The sequence below is a fragment of the Micropterus salmoides genome, unplaced genomic scaffold, assembly GCF_014851395.1.
Source record: "Micropterus salmoides isolate LMB-PRFRI ecotype aquatic unplaced genomic scaffold, ASM1485139v1 Ms_hic_scaffold_6, whole genome shotgun sequence".
Taxonomy (NCBI): domain Eukaryota; kingdom Metazoa; phylum Chordata; class Actinopteri; order Centrarchiformes; family Centrarchidae; genus Micropterus; species Micropterus salmoides.
The window spans coordinates 7,128,595-7,152,279 of NW_024044348.1; the positions used below are offsets into that span (position 1 = coordinate 7,128,595).

Sequence of the window (23,685 nt, forward strand, 5' to 3'; positions counted from 1 at the left end):
GAGTTATAGAGTAGTTATATAGAGTTCCAGAGTAGCATATTCAGATAGACTTATAATGATTTTTATTAGATATTGCTCACGATCAGCCACTGTCTTGATGTCATGCCCAACAGCAAGGGTGCACAGATTAATGGCCATTGAAATAGGCCATGTTTGATGGCCATGCGCATGCACAGAACCGCTAAGTAGCACATCTCGATAGGTAGCATATATCGACAGAACACCGGCTCTGCCGGAGCTACGGTGAGTAGCTGGTAGCTCTCCCACTCAGAGTTCCCGGTGAGTTGGTCTTTTGTCACGTCAATTACATGACCTAAATAATAATAAAAATAGCCCTCATCATTTTTCCTCTCTGGAAACCAGACTTGCTAACCCTGCCCTCTCCAGGTTCAGCAGTGTGTTTAATGTTAAGGTAACCTAGTGTTGGAGGCTACGCTGCTGACAGGGTTAGCGTGATTTGTAGATTTATTTCTGAAACAGTTTGGCAGTTCTAGTGACCGGTCCTCTCATTTCTCTCTAATTTATTACTTCTATATATCTGCATGACAAAAAAAATATATATATAATTATTTGCCTTATGTAGGAGAGCCCTGTTCATCATTATTATGATAGCAATGATATGAGAGATGATTTATGGTGTTATTATTTTTAGTAGTAGTACTATATTGGCATTTTTTATAGTTTCTGTTTCACTGGCCCACACAATACACTATTAACTTTAAGGTTCATTAGTAGTAGTACTAATTTATAATAAATCAGATATTTTAAAAATGTTTTCTGTAGTTTTATACATTTGACTCTTATTTATCAAAACTTTTTATTTTGTTTTACTTTTGTTCAAAGTACTATTTCCAACAAAAATTTTTATTTTTATACCACATTATGTCATGGTATCTTGGTGAGGTCTCAACATAACAAATGTTAGGTATAATCTTTGTTTATGTTATGCATTTCTTAAAATAAGGGGGGGAAACAATATCGGCCGATATAACGGTTATCGGATTTTAAAATCCTCAAATATCGAAATCGCTATCAGACTTAATCCCAATTCGGTCAGCCTGTATTAGACTCCTATTCTGTTCCCACCTGAACCTGTTGTGAATTTGTCTCCGGAGTCAGAGTCCTGCTCAGAGCCGCTGTAAATCAGCTTGGTGGAGTGTAGTCTCAATTCTTTCAACATTATACCTTTTAAAGGCTTGCTTCACCCTAATTATAAAATAAATCTCAGCTACATCTTGTGGGATGTAGCCACGTAGATACTGTTAGTGTCTCTTCTCTTTCACAACAGTGGCCTTGAAACTCCAATTCCTATGCTCAAAATCAGCATCTTCAAAATAAAGGGCAACTGGACTTGGTTGAAGATACTTGAAGAAATGTTGCCTCTTATCAAGTATCTCCAACCAAGTCCAGTTGATTATAACCTTCCCGGGAAAACTATGACTGGGGCCTTGTTTCAGAAAGCAGGATTAGTGAAAATTGAAGCATGTTAAGCCTGAGATGAGGGAAACTCTGGGTTAACTGTTTCAGTAACTCCAGCAATTTATGCTGTGAACCTAACCTCCTCACTAGGCAGTTTTCTTCCCCTTCCGCGGAGCCTGAAGCAGTCTGACAGTTTAATTTCTTCATTCATACTGTCGATATCAAAGTGCACAAACACATTCATTTGCAGTGGTTTAAGTCTTTAGCAACATCAAAATCCCAGTTAGATATCCGTTACCCAAACATGATGTTTAACATGACTAAATAATTCCTCTCATTGTACATGCATGATGATTTCTCCTGATCCAGACCAAAACAGTATTCTCCAACTACAACAGAATTATTTTGGCTCCTCTGAATACTATTGTGAAAGTACTTTTAAAACTTTGATAAATTCTCTTGATCTTTCTTTACTTCATATTAATGTTCGTAGTTTGTCTAAAAACTTTGAGGGTTTATCCACTTGCCTTGAAAATCTAAATTATACCTTTAATGTGATAGGGCTTACTGAAACATGGCTGACTGACAATACAGCTGGGATTTTCCCCTAGAAGATTACAAACATATTTTCAGATGTAGAGAGGGAAGCCATAAAAAGCAGTTACCAAATGAATTTAAGATTGATGATTCTATTGTCTCAGATCAGCAACAAATTGCCAAAAGATTTAATTTTATAAATTTAAAGTTAAATTTAACTTTTTTTCTGAAGTAGGTCCAACATTAGCTTCTAAGATTCCATCTAGTCATTTTGGCCCACTAGAATACATGAATTCTCCAACGTCTGAGGATTTTAACCTTACATCTGTTACCGAGGATGAGATCAGAGATATAATTATCAATTTAAAAGACTGTTCACCAGGACATGATATGATTGACAGTAAAATATTAAAAGCAATTCACCCTGATATCATTAAACCATTACTTTATATTTTTACCAAGGAGTTGAAAATGGCAAAAATTACACTAGATTATAAAGATGACCCTGCTATTTTTAACAATTATAGACCAATTTCTGTGTTACCAGCCCTGTCCAAAGTTCTTGAAAAACTTGGTTACACAAGATTAATTCAACATTTGGACAAAAATAATATTTTATATGCACACCAGTATGGTTTTAGGAAACAACACTCTACTTACATGGCACTTGTCCATTTTTTTGGCTGAAATATACAAAGCAAAAGATGGAAAAGAAAACACTGTAGGTATTTTTCTGGATCTTTCAAAAGCATTTGATACCGTTAACCATTTCGTTCTGTTAAAAAAAACTTTCACATCATGGTATACGAAACAAGTCGCTACTCGGGTTCACCACTTATCTTTCAGACCGGTATCAAACTGTCAACTATAATGGGACAGAATCCCCTCCCCTTCCCCTTCAGTGCGGCTTACCACAGGGTTCCATCTTGTGTCCCTTGTTATTTTTATTATATGTTAACAACCTCCCAATGTTTCGGATAAACTTTCTAAAATCTTATTTGCAGACGATACAAGTGTGTTTTACTCCCATAAAAACCCTGAAATTTTAATAAAGGTAGTTAATGAAGAACTTGACAAGTTATCTACTTGGTTCAGGTCCAACAAATTGTCACTCAGCATAAAAAAAAGAAGTTATATATTTTTCAGTATTAAGTCTGATACATTTAAATCTTCAATGAAAATTCAAATTGATAATATCTCCATTAACAATGTTAGATCTGCTCGTTTCCTCGGCGTTATACTAGATGAGTCTTTATCCTGGAAACTTCACGTTAGTGCTATAAGTACAAAAATAGCCAAAGTGGTCGGCATACTAGGAAAAACCCGGAACCTGATTAATAAAAAAGTTATTATGTTTTATTATTTAGTTTTGTACCCATATATCAATTACTGTAATGTTGCTTGGGCTAGCACCCACCCAACTAAACTGGAATCTATTTTTCGACTTCAGAAGCGATCTTTAAGAATAATATTTTGTGTAAATCGTAGACACCCCTCCCAATCACTGTTTGCTCAGGCAAGTATTCTTAGTGTTTCTCGTTTATATCTCTATAAAAAATTTACTTCCCCAGCACTTTTGTAATATTTTTTACTTTTAATAATCAATTTCACCAGTATCCGACTCGTAGTAGTTGTCTTATTAGGCCTCCCTACTCTCGTACGACTCAAACACAGTTTAGTGTATTATACAGAGGGTCAAAAATACAGTCTTCCCACATCACTCATTGAGATTTCTAAAGAACAGTTTAAACAGAGTAAAATTGTTGCTCCTAAGTTTTTTCCATATGGGTTTGTGCTCTAAATGCAATTTTAAATTGTTTTATACAGAGAATTAATTTTTTTATATAATATATAAATGTTTTTAAATTGTTAAATATAATTGTTTCTTTGGAGATTGCCACTTATTAAGCCCCTTGAGGGTTTTTTGGCAATTGTCCATCACATCTTTTTGTGAAACATATAACCGTTTTAATGTTATTGTTAAATAAAATAAATCAATCAATCAATGATAAGTCTGTCATCGACGTACGGACAGAGACAGCGACCTCTGAACATTGTGAATTCATCAGCACAGAATAAAATCTAAAGGCTACACTGTCCTTCTTTTTAACACTTTGACTCTGTGGACATTAAGGGAGCTGTCAGATTGGCAACAGTTGCACTGAAACATTTTACCGTGGGCTGCTGCAGTAATCACTGTTTAAATCAAACTAATCTGTATGATACTTTTATTAATGTAAAATATGTCAATAATATACATTCAGTTTGAACTTAGACACATTTTTCAAAGGCAAATCACCAAAATAATTGTTACTGGGTTGCACTGTGACTTTACAATCACAGGTCCATGAGTAAACTGTGTATTCTCTGTTTGGTCTATATTTTCATCTCCAGTTACTGCCACATTTTGTCCTGTCAGGTTAGAGCTAAATAATAAATATAGACTATTTAAAAATTGAATGTAACATACAGAAGAATTGGAGCACTTTATAAGTCTTTAAGGATATTTAAGTCTGGTAAATGATGAATGGGCGAACTACGCTGAATAAAATGTAATATTCTTAACTTATGGACTCCTTCCTCCACTCCTGTTTTTTTTAAGAATGTTATGGTCCGTGTTGGCATGCATTCATATTTCTTGCTCTGCTGGATTACAGTGGAGACTCTGATCTTTATTTACACATTTCCATTGTGAATCGTCGTATCGGAGCGCCATTGATGATGGCTTTTTTTCATTCCCCATGCAAACGCTTCCAACAGACTCCAAGTTGATTGAACTAATTCTGATCAGTTGTTCTGCAACAGAACATCCCATCTCAGGCTCAATGAACTCAAAGCTCAGGGTTAAGATCAGAGTTTGTTAAGCCTGCTTTCTGAAACAGAACCTGAAAGAATCTTCACAGACATCACAATCAATAGTGTGCCTCTTACTCTGGATTATCCACAAACCACTTTGTCAACAATTCTTTAAATTACATTCTACAGAAGAATTGGTCCAAAAAAAAAAAAAAAAAAACATTGACGAGATAGGCCTACTGTATCTCAAAAGTTTGAAGATAAAACCTAAATTGTCTGCATGGTAAGATACCGTAGACCCCTCAATACTTCAGATGTTTGTGATTTTTTTTTATTTTCAATTTATTTTTTGCGAGGAGCTGCTAGATATTCTGGCGCCTGTGCAAATTACCCATTTATCCAGTGTACAGTAAATACTAACAGGATTATTAAGTTTGTTTTTCTGACAAGTTGCCCATGCTCCTATAATAGCTAATCCATGGAGCAAATGTCTGTGTCGGACTTTGGGTTGGACTCCAAGACAAGCTTATAGATGATTTATGAAAAACTGAAGTTTATTTGGATATTTTAAGGAGGCTCGCACTGCTTGCCCTGATAAATGTCATCTTACATTTCAGGATTTTTTTTGCTTTCAACATTGTTGGTTTTTCATTATCCTCCACACATTATTTAGGCGGGCTTTGAACGGTTAGGATAGAAGGTTTCTCCTGCTTGCTGTAAACTCAATTATATCTTATACGTCACTTACACAAATACATTTTAAGATGCATCGATCTATTAAAGCTTCAAAATTACCATCAGATTTTGGAGTCTCAGTGTGTGTTTGTTTCATCATTACGACTATAATATGATAATTACTTGATGGCAGACATCCCAGATCTGGATTACAAACAAAATCTGATTAATTGCTCATCGGCCGAAGACTGATTGGTCCCCAGATTATCATGGAAATTCATTCACCTTAACATATCCCTCAGACATGCGGGCAAAGAAAAAGGATTAAATGTAATAAATGCACCTTTTGCACCCTTGCCCTCCTTTATTTGGACATTGTGTTCAGGTGTTATTTTATTATTTCACTCATGTATCTCAGCCTCATGTATCAACCAACCGGGAGATACATGCCTAATAGCCTCTGACTCCTTTGTGCGGTATCACTGTGCTATTTGATGCTCACGTTGTACAGGAAAGGTATTCCTCTGTGGTGCCTTAAGGCAGTCTCCCAGCCTTTGAAATTGCATTTCAAACATTTTGTTTAGGCTTTGACAGGACACATCTCTACATCTCACAGCAGCCAGTAGTGGCGCCTCTAAATGAAGCAAAAGGCCTCAGTGACATCCAGCATTTTTCCCTTTATTATTTTGCTGCAAGTCCTTGCTTTCTAACTCTTTGGCCTGGGCAGGTCTCAGAGGAGCAGAGGGGGTGGAGGCAGACTGGCAGAGCAGTCTTGAGTATCTTAAGTGGACCTACAATTTCTGAGTTGATCTACGCTACTCAGATGAATTGGACCTTTTTGAATTCACCCACATTTTCACCTTTCAGACAGGACAACCCCTATAGCTATCTTCTACTCAAACCCGTAAGTGGGCTTTGATGGATACTGTTTGGATCTGGTAGGGTCAGGTTTGGTTATTATTAAACATATTTAAAAGAAATCAGGATCAGAAATACTTTATTTATATATTCAAATATTATTAATAAAGATCAATAACCCTCATATCAGACACCAATAACCAATGGCAAACCCGGCGTCAAACCCGAGCTTAGGTTAGGTTAATGGGGGTTAGGTTAGTACAGGAAGAGAGAAGATGAAAAAGGCACACGAAGCACAGAATGTAAGATCCTGGTTGCATTGGCAAGGTAGCAATAACGTTTCTCACAAAACATATTTGTAAAAGAATTAGTAGTATATAAACCATTTAAAAGGAAATCCAGTTTGGTGCAATCCACCCTCTGTGCCCCTCTGTGGCACTGCCCTCGTGACTCATGTCAGTCAAAGATGCATCGAGAGACAGTCGTCGAGAGTGTTGAGCATGAAATAAGGTGAAGAAGAAGGGCGGATCAGTGTGCAGGAATGAAAGAGGGGTGAGGCAGGATTGGGGCTGTCAGTCTTGTCTGTCATTTCTCAGAAGATTATAGCCTGAGGTCTGGAGCATGAGCTGAATGATGATCAGTTATTATTCTATGTACCCTTCTAATGAGTGGCTCCCAGCGGAGCAGCTCTCTGTGAAAACGGTCCAGGGCATGCCAGAGGGCGAGAGGGTGGGGTGAGGGGTTAACCTGCATGCACACTCAGACTTTTGATTTCATTTTGTGACTCTGGCGATTCCGTGCTCATCCTCAGTTGAACTACGCTGAGTCCAGGCTGACCCAACTGGAGGGCTGTCACTGTGAGAGGACTTGTGATGCCAATGGCCTGGTCTACAGAGATACGGAGCTGTGGGCGGAGCCTGAGAACTGCAGGAACTGCGCATGTAAGGTAAGTGTCACACTCATCCTTGCAATCAAAGAATAAGGCACTGGCTTTCAACTATTACACTGTAAAGATTCCCCATCATTTTGAGTACTTTAATCTTTTTTTAACTGTTAAAAGTACTTTTCTATCTACTGCTGCAAGGGGATTATTCCAACTTGTTTCAAATGGAAGTCAATTTATTGTAAAGAATTAGATATTAGACAGGATGACAGACAGATGACAGGAAATTAGGGGAGAAATGGGGTTTAAAAGGCCCTCAACAAGATATGAACCAATGACATTAAGCATCATGGTCTGCAAACAGTATCATATGTATCAGCTTGTTTCAGCTCTTCATTGAAAGTATATGATCTTTACACTGAAATATTGACATATTTATACCCAACATAACCCCCCCCCCCCCCCCCCCCCCCCCCCCCCCAAGAAAAAAAAGTCTTGTAACTGGTTGAAATAATCTCACCAGATTTTTCAAGAATATGAAATTAAATGAAAAAATAGTAGTCAAGGGCAAAGGTGTACACCAAAAAGGCAAATAACACCATTTATGACATCTACTGTAGCCTCTTGAACACTTTCAGCATCACAGATTGAATGTTACATAACAGCATTGCAGGATCTGAGGGTATATTTTTTGGGTCTTTGATGGGAAGTCACTACCGCCCACATTTCCTCCAATCTCAACACTTAGCTTCCTAAACCTGCCTTCACATCAGACCTCCTAATTTCCCAGCCCTGCATCTTGTCTCCCTGCCTCTTGCCCGCCCCCTAATAAGCACCCCCTAATAAGCCTCCCTGCCTGTAGTCATACATAGGAGCCAGACTTTGAAATTTGTTGAATCAGGCCATCCCTGGCCCTCGGGAATTAGACTTGCTGCATCATTGCACATCAAGCACAGGGTGGAGTTTAGTCGGTCTGATTTCCTCCTGTGGACATGCCATTAACTGATAACCGCTGCGTCCTGGGGGAACCATTTCCGATGACTCATGAAATGAAGACACACTCACAGAGTAAAATATCAGCCTAAAGAATGAAGGCAGCCCTTTAGGGCCTGAATAACTACCTGCTGTCAGTATGCCACTTGGTTTCAGCATACGCCATCCACCGCTCAATAATTAATCTTGCGATGATCAATTTGTTATCTGATTGTATGACATCATTTTTTAAAACATATTTTTTATTCTGAAATATGATAGCTTTCAGTGTCAGATTGCGTTCCTTATGGTGGGATTCTGGACAGTTTGGGGCTGGTTTGCATGATGCTCACATTTTAGGAGCATTAGCCATTCAGCGTTGGGCTGTACAGTCAGCAGCATTGGATGAAAGCATACAGGGAAGTAGGAGACATGTGTTTAGTGTGGATGTTTTGGCAGCTCCACATGGAAAAGCTGTATATTCACAGTGATATTTGCTTCTGATATGTGCATGTTTTTGGTAAAAAAAAACACATTTCTTACAGAATGGTGTGGTGGAATGTCGCAGGATTTTCTGTCCTCCGGCAAACTGCTCAGAGGACTCGTTGCCTGTACATGTTGATGGGACTTGCTGCAAGAAATGCAGACGTAAGTATCAGCTGCACACATTTAGATCAAGCAGGAAGCAGAAGAAATTGTCACAACCAAACCTGTGAAAAGCCCCTCTGCTCATCTACAAAAATACCTTTTCACGCCTCCCAAATAGGCTCACTTTTTTGCAGCAGCAGTGGCAGTAGTGTATCAGTGTCATACCACTTCCTGTTCTTTGCTAGTGAGAAGAAACATAGTATGGACACCAAAGTTCGCTTGTTAAGAAATCATAAATATTGACCAAGGATGTTGTTTTTGACGGTCCTAAATACGAGCTTAATTTGTTTGCTGCACAATACTTCATTCTTTTTAAGGTACAACTACAACAAGATTCACTGTAGAAGCAACTGAGAGGGATGTAGTTTGTGGCTGATGTTCTGCTGGCACAATGAAACCAGAGTAAACTATCTGCCAGAGCAAAGATCACAGTAGCCTGATTTTCTTGGAAGCTGAAATGGAAGCACTGTTTCTAGTATAAAGCACAAAGGGGGGTGGTAACTACTCACTGACCCACGGACTCTGTCTGTCTTGCTATACTGCAAAAACACTAAATCCCTAAAGTATAGTTTGTCTTAAATAATCTTGAATAATTTCAGCTCTCCACTGCCTCCCTCCATCCCTCTGCTTGCTCCTTCTTCCTCCTCTTCTTCCTCTGTGAACATCAGAGGTCTGGCACAGATGAATGAGGGAGCAGTGCTCCAGAGCAGCGCTACTACTGAGCGCTCCACAGTCCTGCACCCTGGAGAGGAGAAAAGCAGGACTTCATATCACATGCTTCATTTTCTATTTCTGCTATCGCCAGAGGAATATGCAGAAGGGTCTTCTCTGTTGTATTCTTAATGCACTGTTACACTTCCTCTCCACTTATGCACACTAGCCAAGAACAACTTTGTTTCTAACGGAATTAAGTATGCAGAACTTCAGGCTGGAAAGTTTTTTTATTTTTTTTTTAAATTTTTGTAGGCAATCTCAAACGCATTTTTCACTGTTGCTGAAAGTACTATAGGAGCTGATAATAGCTATGGATTTATTCTATTTCAGGTATTCCATAGTAACTGTAATAAGTAGAGTGTTATTGAAGGAGTTATGCTGTATTTTTCTGCTCACAGCAAAATGTACCTACATGGGCCAGACCTTTTCTGAAGGCCAGCACTTTTTATCCAGGAGCTGCAGGGAATGCAAGGTAACAGTTCTTCTTATGTTCCTCTACAATTCTTTCTCCAGCATTTAGCCTCTACTGTACCATGCAGGACCTCCTTCAGCGTAAATGTTTAATGATTGTGTGTGGTGGACTGCTCTGAGTGTTATTCAATTAGCCAGCAGGCCTTATTAGTTTTCCCTCCCTCCCCCAATCTGTTCAATCTGCCTTTTTCTTCTCTCTAATGGCAAGATAGCCAGGTAATTAGAATAACTTAGGAACACAGCAACACAAAGGCCTGATTTGAATTGGAGCTTCATCATTGCGTGGGTTATAATTAAAGTCATTATTCCATTTCAGCATAAAAACAGAAGTGAGCTTTCTTCATTTAGAAACAATTTATCTTTAAAGACACTATTTTAAGAAGAAATTGGTAATTTATGTATGTAATTGCATACAAAGAACCACACAGTGGTTTCCTGGAGTCATTATTAGCCCTCAGACACCTCATAACATCATTATATTGTTTGTTGTCATTTCAAGCAATTACAGCCATCCTTTACTCCCAAATGTGAACGCTGCGAAATGACCAATTTGTGAACAAATTATTTTTTTAAAAAGCCTGAACATTTTTATTTTGAGACTTTCAGGGGCTTTTAATGTCAGCCTTTTGGTCCCATAAATCTCAGGTGTATGTTTCATCATGTGTGTATAAATTTGTCTCTGGTAAGTAGCCTGAATGATTTTATGACGTGTTTTATTTAGCTGCTTTTGTGAATCACTTTATGTGGATTTTGAAAAATGATTTATTTATATTATTATTATTATTATTAGTGATTCACTCCATCCTTCTCCAGACCATCTTTCTGTCCTCTCACTGTCACAGCAGGAGTGGTGGAAAGTGAGCAACAATGAATAAATGAGTTGACATATAGAGAAAAAGCAATGAGAAATGAGAGACAGATAGGGTCACATTAAGCTGGAAGATGTGTGAAATTAAACTGATGGTCTGTGTGAAATAGAATGCCCATTTTAAAGGTTTATATTTGTGGTTGGTGGTGTGTCATCTCTATGGATAAGCAACACTCAGAAATTCACATTAGTGTCACCAAAAACTCAAATCAGGACTCCTACTTATAGGACGCAGGCTTTAATTTGATAAAAGTATGATGTAGCTACTCTGCTTGACAATTTCAGCCTCCAGCATGAAAGTCAGATGTGCTACACACCCAGCCAATACTCCAACCTCCATATTCTTACTCACTGCTTCATGTATTGGCACCAGATATTGTCATGGCATGTATGGTGTGAGCTGTAAATATATATAACCGATATGAACATTATAAAACTTGCTGATACTAATAGACTCCAGGGTACAAAGGCTGTCACTTCATCTCCACAGCTCAAAAATGAAACGAATCCAAAAAATGTTACTGGAATATAAATAATGTAAGACCCCCAGGTTGAAATGAAAGCTGTACTTATTATGGATGTATTATGTATGTATTATGCAGCCTCCATTAATAGGTTAATTTTATCAAGTTACGTCAATAAAGTGGCTGGCTGCTGGACAAATTACAGCTTGCCATGGGTAGATGGGAATGAAACCATCCCTTGTGTCCTAAAGTGGAAAAACATCTCATCAAATTTATAGTGTTTTTCCCCACTCCAAAATGCTTGCAGTGTGATAGCTGGTGCTAAAATATACATGCCCTAAGTTACAGTTGCTGGCAGTGAATCTGAGGTGATGAGAAAATGTGCTAGTTGGTCTGTTTTCACCACACTGTTGTCAGTTTCCTCTTTAAAAAAAAAAAAAACTATTAAAGTAATTCTTTTAACTTGGTGGTAATGATAAGAATCTAGAATGAGAAAGCAGACTGCTATTTACAAAAACTCAGTGACCCTGCAGCTATTCACTCTAACGTTATCTGTCTGCTGTTTTGTGCTGGATAGCTAGCGTGCTGTGGGTTTATCAAAGGTTTTTTGTCAAAAACCGCTGCCTTCTGAAGCCAGAAAGAGCCGCGATGAGAGGGAACTTTGCTTGCTAACAGAAGATATAACATTCTGTAGCACTGCAAATTGTTGGTCATTTTCAGTAGATTGATCACTCCTAAAAACACCTTTCAAATTAGACAGCTATTTGAGCCACTGTTTAGTGCAGTTTTAATCAATAAACTGAAGGACACATTTATTTATGATGAAAATACTAGTTCTCATTGGATAAAGGGAAATGTGAACATGAGAAAATGATATGACCTATAAAAGGCTCACACTGCAAAGCGACTGTACTATTAAACGATGACAAGAAGAAGCACTTAATATGGTTTAAAGAAAAGCACAACATTTAGGAGCTTCAAGGAAGTTGTGAAAGAGAAATCTCAGGGATTTGAGTTAATACTCCAGATCTTGAGAGGCATCGTGGGGACCACTGTAGCTCTGACATGCCAGCCAGCCTGCTGCTGTGTGTCTGCTATTTGTATTAAAGGCCCCGGGGGAAATGAGAGTGTTTCATCTACGTTTGTTCCCCTTCTTTGGCTTACCTGCTATCTGTATTCATGCTCCTCTTGTGAATATGAGCAGCATGTATAGCTTTTACGTTCCATCTTCTCTGTTGTCATGGCACCTTCATACAGTCAGGAGTACCCTAAAAATACTTTTTTAACATCTGAGAACATCCTTTCTTTGTATTTTATTACATTTTAAAAGTAGTGTAATCTTCACCTTTTGTGATGTTTAAATGACAAGGTTCAGCCTGACAAAATGTAGCTCTACTTGCAGTCCTTTCTGTGAGTTCAGAGAATGTTACAAATATGCAATGAATATGTGTTAAATATTGGATATCTGCCAAAATCAAGTCTGATCCGATACTTATACTTAATTGATTAGCTATGTATCTGGCACACTGAAATAACAGCTGCATCCTTCTTAATCTGACACACTTTCTTTTTCAGAAGCAACTTGATCCAAATGCTGGAGGTGCTGGTTAAAAAAATTAGGTTGTTAAGCTCGGACTACTGACATAAATAATCAATTATTGAATTATAGTTGAATTGGAAGAATTCAACTCCTGAAATTGACATGATGTGATCAGCAAGAGGCAAGACCAATGACTCTGTTGGAGCTGGGAATATGAAACACTCAGTCCACTCGTAGTTGCACAATGGTGTTTCAAATTATTATTATTAATCATTTATTATTAAATTACTTTTGCATACAGATACCGGCTTGCAGAGAGCACACAAACCCGACAACCGACAAGCTTAATGCTAGGCAGTTAATGTTAATTAGCAACAGCTGGTTGGACCTGCCACCGTTTGCAATTTAACTGGGGTAAGCAACGGTCTGCACCGGCTACAAGAAGATGAGAACCTAGCTGAATCTTTTGTACACTGATCTTTGCTAATGATAATTAGCATCAGAGTGAATCCGTGCATTAACCTCACTGTCCAAATATTGAGTCATTTTCACTTTCGTATACAGGGAATGCTCACACTGTATATCCGGATGAGGTGGACAAAACACTGTAGACTAAAGTAAAGAAAATGATTGGATTTTGATCTGCTTTATTTTAGCCGTTATAGTACGAAAATATGCCTGAATCAGCCCATGATACTGGGATCTGGACACCTTTTTAATTTCCATGTCTGTGGTAGATTTGCTCAGAATACTACTTGTGATTCAGAGAAATAATGAACTACTGCAGAAACAAAGCCCCTTTTCAACCTTTCTTGTGGCACATGCCATACCATGGTTGGTTTTAGATTATGTCACAATCATGTGCTTTAAAACAGGGCTGCATAGGTGATAGACATTTCTGCTATTCTTAATATGGTACCTCCTTTTTAGATTTATTAAACATTTATAATTTTTTGTATTATTTCATTGTTCAAAGGTTGAACTGTGTATGAAATTTTATGAACATTCATGTGTCTAAAATGACATTTACATGGTTAGAGAAATAATAATTAACCTGTATAGCAAAAAACACATTCACTCTCAACACATGTCCTCCTACTGCAGAGTATGTCAGCAGGTTCACATCTTCTAATGTTAGTTAAAAGATAGCATTTTCATTTCTTCAGTCAACAACCAATATGAACATTTAAAAAATGAGTGTGGGTTGTCTGACGTTTGCGTACTTTACATAACAAAAGTGGTTGCCCAGAGGTTGAAGAAGTGGTCTTGTGACTGGAAGGTGGCTTGTTTGAGAATAGATCAGATTATGTTTAATTTCTCCTGGAGAATATAGTTTCTGTTTTAATGCATAGAGCACTGAAATTGTAATGTTTTATCGTTTTGTCTTGTCCTTCCAGAATGGCCTGATGGTAAAAGTCACAGAAACTTGTCCAGAGCTCAACTGCACCTTCACTGAACAGATCTTACCAGATGGCAGATGCTGCAATGTTTGCAGAGGTATGTCTCCCTTCTTACTGCACTCTTCTCAATTGCATGAATCCTTCTTTCTTTGGATGTGCACACACCAATCTTCTGCCGCTGTGAGGAGTAAACACAGCCAGCCTGCCGGATGCTGATTCAGGCTGCACCTCTGCAATAATTGTTTCTCTCCCTTTCCACCCGGTATGAATGCTTCTTGGCTGGGATACCTATCAGAACAGATTGGTCTGTCTGCTATAGAGGACCTGCTATGCCAATTTGCTTGAACCCTGCTGCTTTGGCAGGGTGGTGCTACAGTGTAAATAGCCAACGGTAATTCAGTAAATAGATTGAATAAACAAACTGTAGGAGGCTGTCAGCTATAGACTATAATGAAAGAAACCCGAGGCAGGTTCTGAATGAAGGAAATTGCATTCTCGTTTAGGTAAGATAAGCAGCATGCCTTATACTCACTGTATTCAGGGGAGGTAGATGAAAAGAAGGTAAAAGAGAAGGCAGACATGTTTAGAGGAGAGAAAGGGAAGGAGAGAAGGAAGAGGAGAGAGGAATAGGTAAGAGTGTAAAGGATAGGAAAACAAGGAGAGGGTATGAAATCTAAAGTCTTAGACTTGCTATGTTGAATATAAAGGATAGAAGGAAGAGGGGAGAGGAAAGTAAGTACATAAGAGGAGAGGAAGCTAAAAAGTGAGAGGGTAAGACTAAGATTTCTCTAAGAGGAAAGGGGAGAAGAGGGAGAGGAGAGAGAGAGAGGAGTAGAAGAAAGGTATAGAGTATCACGGCGCCATACAACCCCCTTTCAATTTCTCTCTTTCACACACACCCACTGTCGCTAAAACTCAGAGCCAACCATTTCCAAATGATCTCCAGACCTCTTCTCCACTGTGTGACTCAGTACTTTGTCTCAGTATCTCTGTTATACTAGTATTTACAAATCTGTCATAGACTGTTCATGCTTCACTGTTTGACTGAAAAGAATTCTACAATGAGGAACCAGAGTGTGTGTGTGTGTGTGTGTGTGTGTATCGCAAATTAAAAAACCCAGTTGTCACAAACACACCTTCAGTGTATTTTTCCCTTTCAGTTGTCAGAGCAGAACTATACTTTACCCTAAGCACACACATGCCCACACTCCGGTGTGTATTCCTTGTATAATCATTCCTTATGTACACACCGTTTTGTGGGGTGCTGCTGATGACAGTGGAGGGGGTGAGAGGAAGAATAATGCAGACACAGCTCTTTCCTCAGTAATGGCTCCCCAGGCTACCTGCCTCTCAGGGCTTTTATGTGCAGCCAGTCTGTCTTTCATTACAGGACATGATGGGCTACATCAGCTCATACTTACTGAGCAGGAGACAATCATCTCTCTGTCTGCTTCCTTATCTGTCAGACTGATTCTCAGTACATCCATCTGTCATGTCACACATCTGTACACGTGCAGGATCTCAGTCTGGTTTGGTTCAAGTTTGACAAAAGAGTGGTACTGGCAGGACAGGGGTCAAATTCCTGTCCACCACAGCAAACAATGTTTTAATCCCAGTAGCAGTACCATGTGTTCCAATGGGAAGCCAGTGAGTTTTGACCATGTTGCTGCTCTAGTGATTTTTGACCTGATAACTTCTATTGAAATAAACACTTACCCTCTGTGACCTTGAAATGTGGGTTTGAGAATTTTGTAGCTTGCATCAGTTCAAAGGATGAATTCAAATGGTGCTGAAAGAGTCACTGAAAGAAAGTGTCAAAGCAAAATCAAAACATCCACAGAAACCTCTCGAACCCCGGCTGCAACTAAGTCACTGTTAATCCATCTGTTCAATAAGTTCCACGCTCATACTGTACCAACCTCCCTGTCACACTATTACCTCCTGAAAGAGCTCAGCCAGAGGTGTTATATAACATCTCGTGGTGTACTCTTATTTTGAAACTTCTGTTTTGAAGGTGCAGCATCCTTTAGGGGCTGGCCATCTCTGTGTCTAGTCCTTGGACAACTGATAAGGAGTCAGCATCATGTGGTGTATGTAAAGGCTGTCCTTTTCACATGTTCTGTAAAACATCATTATGTGTCGAAATATGTTGGCTGACCAACGTGGAGACCAAAGTCTTCCAGGAAATCAGTTAATGTTTAGTGTAGTCTTTTCACATTTGGTTCTTTTGCTACCCGAGCACCTTGTTGACGGTTGCAACCTTTAAAACCAGCACATCATCACACTTTACTGAAACATCAACACAAAGCACACACTGTCCTACACACTAGTGACTCTCTGACTCTACTGGCTGGATAAATGACTACATGAGAAGCATGTTTTGTGATATGCTTTTTGGATTATTTGTGGGTGTGCATGCTTTCATGAAATCCCAACATTGTATTATTGCATCAAATTTACTGCAGTCATAAACTTTTTACATCAGGCTACTTGTCATCCACAGTATTGTGGGCAACAGGAACAAGGTTGCTCGTTTGTGCATTTGTCTGCTTTTATCTCTGTGTACAGTTATGTGTCTGTGTGTCTTTTTGTGTGTCTGTATACAACTTTTACTGCCTTGAGTGAGCAAATTTTAAGACCAAAGTAAATCAAGGCTTCCTTTGTCCCTCCCTTTCAGGTTATGACTTCTGCGCAGAGGGACTCATTTGTGGAGAAAACTCTGAGTGTAAAAACCAGAATACTAAAGCAGAGTGTGAATGCAAGAGTGGCTATGCCTCCATCCATGGGGATTCTACTTACTGTGAAGGTAAGACTCTGCTTTACCCAGCTCAAGCTGGGCTGGTGCCTGTGTGATTGACTCATAATATATATTTATTAGCTCGGGATGTTAGAATCCGTATGAGTTGCAGTGTCTCAGCATTTAATTCATTGTTTTCTTTTAAGAGCGTGTTTATGAGATTTGTAATTAGATTTTACCACAATGAGTCTATGACATGATAACGACTATAAAGGGAAAAAGGATTCTTCTGAGAAAGCAATGTGGTCGGTTTTAAACAGGGATCTGAACCTTTATTATGGCATCAGTTATCTGACAATGCCCAGGGATTTGTTTTGATTTTGAGAAAAGAGCAAGCTTTGTGAAACACTGATGTTTTGATTTGTCTGTTATGTGAACATTGCACCCGTTCTTAAGGCTCATAAGATTACATTTAGGCAACGTAAACAGTTTCATTAAAGAGCCCTAGAACATTTGGTTAGAGGATCTTTGCATGTTTAGTTCATTAATATTTTACATTACTGCTGCCCATTTTGCAAATGACACACGTTTTAAATAGATTCTCTACCCTTCTGTTGGTGATTAATTTAATTTATCATCTGATCAGTTAGGATAAAGCTGTAGCTCTTGTTTCTATGAAACCTACTCATTTTAAGTCACAATGGACAAAAGTGTAATGCAATCAATACTTTAAAGCAAGAGCTGTGTTGTTGGAAAATAAAACCCAGAAGACCAAAAATAAGCAATCATGGACATTTTTAGGTGATTACATGAAATGGTAATTGTCCCTGACGAAGGATTTACATAGTCAAATCAGAATCATCAAGTCCTGCCTATAGTCGAATCATGTGTGTTTTTGTGCACGGCGATTGTGAGCCAAAGCTAAACTGAGGCTTATTGTTGACAATTTATTCTGTCTCTCGCCTGCAATTCACCGGTCTTGTGCAGAGTTTTGCTGCCGACAACTGCATGCATGCAAAACTCTGCACAAGACCGGTCACGGCAACAACAACTCCATGCACGTCGTGGTTCCTCGCGTGTCTATTTCAAGTAGCCAGCTGTTTAAAAATTATATAATAATCTTTGTGTGGTTCATCAACGGTGATAAATTATCCGAAACCGGTGAAGCTGAGGCTCTGTCACTTCAGCAAGTGTTCCTCTTCTTGCGCTACATACAGGCTACGCCTACACACACGCACTGGCAACCCAGGGTTAGGGTTACAATTTTGGATTTATTCACGCACTTTAAAAAGATTTATTGAACGTTTTTTTCTTTTTATGTTTGTTTGCAGCATTAAACGTTGAAATGTATATTGTAATAGGCTTTATATTAACTTATTGGGAGAAAACTGGTAGTTGCATGTAAAATCAGACGCTGAGCACCCCATATCGCCAAAATGGCATGATGCTTGTTTCGCTGCAAAGCTTCGACTGTGAGATTGACAGTCGAATCAGGCTCTGCCCATCGAAACATCGAATCTTCGACTATTCGGTGTCAGCCCTATCTGCAAGTTGACTTTTGCAGCATGCAAGCTACGAAATCAGTTTGTAACTCATGGCATGCTTTTAAATAATGGAAACTTGACAGGAATTGTATTCAGTGGGCTGGCATGGTCCTTTCAGGTTATTCTGAAACTTTTACTCATGCTCAAATGTTTTGTTTAAATCAAACTTCCGGCAAGATTTAAACCTCACCAGCAGAATCAAAGCTGCTGTTACATTTGAGAATTGAATCCATGTCTGTAGAGTGGGGAGTGCATGTTTTGCCCATCTGCCGTCTTAAACTGCAAAGCCTACTCTTACTTTAACTCTTATCTACTCTTATGTTTACAACACAATTTTAATCTTGAACTGGAGTACCTATTGTTTACAGTAGTTTCTGCTTAACTTTTCCTGGAAAACATCTGAGTTTTGAGACATATAATCTGAATTTTGACACAAGCATGTCAGAGTGCCTCCAGCATGCTGATTGTTGGACTTGGCTGAGTAAAAGCCCCTGTTTGTGGGGGCTGTGGGCCCAGAGTACTTGTGATGGAGCTAATGGCTTTATTTGATTAAGAGGATTGGGAGCGCCAGTTGTCGGATTGAAGGATTTGCTCAATGCTCAGTGCAGTTGTCTTTGGGTTGGAGCCACAACAGACTGAATTCACTAAACATGCTGAGAGCTGGGTAGCCACAACCCCTCCAGTCTGTCTCTGTCTGTTCTGATCTGCATGGTAAAGAGGTTTACCCAGAGCTTCACTCCAATCCACCACAGTCCCACACCATTTAAGTGAGGGCTGGGAAACGCTGATTGTTAGATCAGCTATGTAAATCGTAGAGAACCACGCCTCTATTGGTTATGGCAGCATTATCCATGTTTTGGGGTTGCTCCCTAAAGGCAGCTCAAACTTCTATTGTAAATGGATTAGCTGAAATCCTGCTGTACAGTATGGTGGTATTTGACATGGCTTCACTCTCACCTCCAACTTAAATTGGCTTAGGATAACATATCTTACACAGCAGACTGGGGTAATAACATATTTTTGTTTGTTGTATTTGAGTTATAAACAAAGCCTGGCAGTCTGATGGGGGGTCATTGATATCCTAATGGATGTTTTACAGAACAAATTAACTTCTCCTGTTGTAATTTATAAACAAAAGATTGTGTCTGGCTGTGGCTTTAAGCTGTCATCAAATGTGACTATTATATCCTCATAAATGCTTTAGTGGGCAGCTGAATGATTGAAGATGTGATTACTTACTTGTAATCAGAGGGCTGTTTGAGGAGGGACCAGGGATTGATTCAGCTCGAGCCCTGACTTGCATTCACTCACCTTGTGGTGTCATCATTATTGTCTCCCCCGCTTTAAGATAAATACCTTAATATTTTCAGTGGCATATTTTGTTGGGACATTAACATCCAGTGTGTCAAAACGTTGGATAAGTGCAGAATGAGGCATTCCACCTGATTATAACATAGGTAAGACTTGTGCCGGTCCTTAATAGTCTATATCTGTTGTGTTTTTTTCACTTGAGAAATCACAAATCAAATAAATAGCCTTGGATTAATGTATGATTCTTCGAACTGTAGACTAATTTAACTTGGTTTTCACTCTCTTTGTTTACATTAGATTACAGATGGCATTGTCACTTTTCAGTTTCAATTGCTCTTTGGGTGATGCAAAAAGCAATATGTTGGCCTTTGAGGTCAACAAGTTAGCTGCTGGCTTCACCTGAACCCAGTTTTGTTGCGTTAAGTTGTTTGTATTTTGGCAAACCTGCACAATACGAGTAAGATGACTTGATTCCAGAAGTACGGTATATGTACAGTGTTTGTGTTTTGCAATGATTTATGACACTGATTTTTGATGAAAAATAATTTAGGTGCTAGAACTCAGTGACGCTGCAGCATATTGTCTGTCTGCTGCAGCATGTATGATACAGGCCTGATTGCTACTCCCAGCAAGAAAATGTGGTGAATGTGCCATCTGCCTAATCTCAGAGAAAACAGAAATGGGCCTGCATATGCATAATATGCTCACATGTAGAAACACAAACACAGGCACACACTAATGACGGTTTGTGCCTTGCTAGCCTGCCCACCAAGGCCTGTTTGTTTATTTACACCATTAAAGATGTATTACTGCATATGTGCTGACTAGATTTAAGAGATCAGTCCAATTGGAAGCATCACTCTGCATACTGGATGTTATCGCTGCTTTTCCTCACTCTAACTTGGGAAATATTCAAATTCATGAAGAAGCCTGGAAAAAGGCAGTGGTTGCTATTGATTTGTCTTGTCAACACTCCAAAGGCTCCAACAGAGCTTACAGGTAGCCTGCAGGCTCTGCCTCAACAATGACATGGACACATGAAGCGCGATAGGCAAGGCTTCAGTTTTATTAATGGACATGAAATGACTGTTTGCACAGATGGTCATCAACATGGAAGGATTGATGTTGTATAATGAGATATATATATATAGATAGATAGATAGATAGATATATATAGAGATAGATAGATAGATAGATAGATATAGAGATAGATAGATAGATAGATATAGAGATAGATAGATACACACAAAACTGGGTTCAGGTGAAGCCAGCAGCTAACTTGTTAACATATTGCTATTTGCATCACCCAAAGACCCCAAACCCCACAATTTCTGACACCAGATCTAAACATTGTGTCAAGATTTTCTACTATTAAAATATAAAAATAAACAGTGAAAGATAGCTGCTTCACTTACCCACTTCTGATACTTACTGTATGCAGCATATACTGTATATCTAAGCTCATTTATTAGTATGTAGTGAAACACAACTAACAGTAGCTCTAATGTCTCACTAATTGCCATTGATAAAAAGCACTGACTATATTTTCTGGGTTGTTTTTTCTTTCCTGATCATTGTCACCACCTGATGCTGCTCCATTAAGCATACTGTAATTTTTCACTGTTGTGCTAATAGACTTATTATCCTCATCATCTCTTTGTGATGCTGTCAGTGATATCATTAGAGTGCCAGCAGATCTAGTGTAGCCTCTCTCCAGAGGACACAGACATTACCACTGTTGTTGTTTTGCTGACAGCTTGTTAATTGTAACCTTAAAAAATATCTTTATTGTTGAAACACATTGGGCTTATCCCACTCATGATAAAACTCACAATAAAGAAAGTGCTAGACATGCTGATGTTGAGAATTGTTGCATCAGCTAAGGACAAACAACATAATTCCCTGTTTGCTAGGTGAGTGCAACAGGGACCCTCTTCCCAAATGGACAGTTGTTACCACAGAAGCTGCTCTGTGTATCTGTTTCATTGGTGGGTGAAATCCCAGCATGAGCCTAATGTTGAACCAAAGTGCACCTAGATAGTGCATATCTCTCTTTCGCTGAGTATGTTCTCAGCTTTATATGAACTTTTTCCCCTCAATATACCAAAATGATCTCCCACTCTGCAGGAATCTTTTATCTTTCTTTACTTTTTTTCCTTTTTTTACAGCCTCTCAAGTGCCTCTTCTGTGCACTTCCTTCCTCCTCCATGTTTCAAATTAAGGGCTCCTTCGCCACAGTGCGTCCTTGGAAATGTTTATGGGCAAGCACATTTGGCATAAGTCAGTGCAGTTAGTAAGATGGTCGAGTCGAGTGAAGTATTTTCACATATGCAGAGTTGAAGCTTATTTCCATAGAAATGATCTCAGGAGGTTATCGTGGAGAATTCTCCTGCTGTTAAGAACCCTCATGGGTCACTCTACCCACATTAGTGGCAGCATTAGCTCCTGTTGTGCCCTGTATCTCTTTAGCAGCTCTTATGTGCAACTCCAATGCTTAATCGCCCTTGTTTTACATATAAAGGTGGATGTGTTTTGTTGCGGTAAGTTTAATGGGGCCTAATTCAACTATCTAACTAAATAACAATCTACTTCACATTGCTGTCAATCACCGGCTATGGCTGCATTCTTCTGCAGTCCACAGACAGTTTTTTTTTCTGCTACGGGTAATAAGATTAGAGCCCACTGTGAGACCGACACATGAAACCTAACAGGGCTATTTCTGTTTGTTCAGCTTGCTTTCATTTAGCTCCAGAGCCACCAAACTCCATGGGTTCAGTGACTGACTCTCTGATGTGTCCCCTTCACTAACAGGCTCTGGGGAAGCACTTTATGATTTTCCTGATCTCCAGTCATTCTCCGCTGACACCACAGCAGATTTCAGTTTTTCTTCTCTTCTTTGCTCTCTCTCTCACTCTAGCTTTTGCCACTCATCGATAATATGCCGTGACTTTGGTGCTAATAACGTCACAGTAACTGCAACTGGAGCTGCTTGAATACACTTCAGATATCTTGTTGGCATATTCTGACCGATTCTGGGTGGTTCAAGAGGCAATCACTCAGTCCAAGTGTTCGTAAAGCCTATTTCATGCATCATGTTGAAGAGGAAAAAAACGTAATTTCACATTAAAATAAAAGCATTAAAATATTTTCATAAAGAAATGATCAAATAGACAAGAAAAATTTTTTGTTTGGTGCACTTGTCTTGTCCACTCATTTTGAAGAGACGATATGTCTTCCTCATGGTAATGGTATTACTTTGATAACATTATATTGCATGGATTGGTCATCCTAAATACTGTAGCTTGAGTGTCCTAACGTGTAATGTAGTGTCCTACATCAAGTTGCTTTAATTGAAAATAAGCTCAGTAAAATCAATAACTATCAGTGCTACCAATGGATGAAGCCACATCAGACTGGGATGTGTCTATGCAGTGTTTTACGTAAAATCCATAACGTGACTGTGGAGTTTTCAAGTGGCAGCAGTCAATTGTTCATTTTGCTGGTCACAAAAGGCAGGAAACAAAACAGGAAAGAACAAAATCACCTTGGCTGTTGATAACAAGCATAATGGGAAAAGTGATTTTCTTTTTCAAGCTGACAAACTTGCCTTTCATCCTCTCTCTTGTATTGTCTTACTTTGTTAATCTACACAGTTTTGTTGTAGTAGGTGTTTTGCTTGGGAGTGTGACAACCATACAAATCACTTTTCGGCTGAAAAAGAGATTCACTGAGAAAAAACGTGCCCAGTGACCTTGAAACACTTTTAACAACCTATTGCATATGATGCTTGATAACTGTTCTTATCTTGCGTGAGGAATTATAAAATATAATATCACCCTAATATACTT

General features: G+C 38.9%; 1 protein-coding gene across 3 annotated transcripts in view; it reads left to right on the forward strand.

The window, feature by feature from the left end:
* Nucleotides 1–23,685, forward strand: part of LOC119890330 (protein kinase C-binding protein NELL1-like) — a 284,276-nt gene that overhangs the window by 108,815 nt on the left and 151,776 nt on the right. For all 3 annotated transcript variants that reach the window (XM_038701547.1, XM_038701548.1, XM_038701546.1), the window contains exons 8-12: nt 7,097–7,231; nt 8,686–8,788; nt 9,901–9,974; nt 14,243–14,342; nt 16,923–17,051. In XM_038701547.1, the coding sequence (XP_038557475.1) occupies nt 7,097–7,231; nt 8,686–8,788; nt 9,901–9,974; nt 14,243–14,342; nt 16,923–17,051 (541 nt within the window). The remainder of the gene's footprint in view (nt 1–7,096; nt 7,232–8,685; nt 8,789–9,900; nt 9,975–14,242; nt 14,343–16,922; nt 17,052–23,685) is intronic.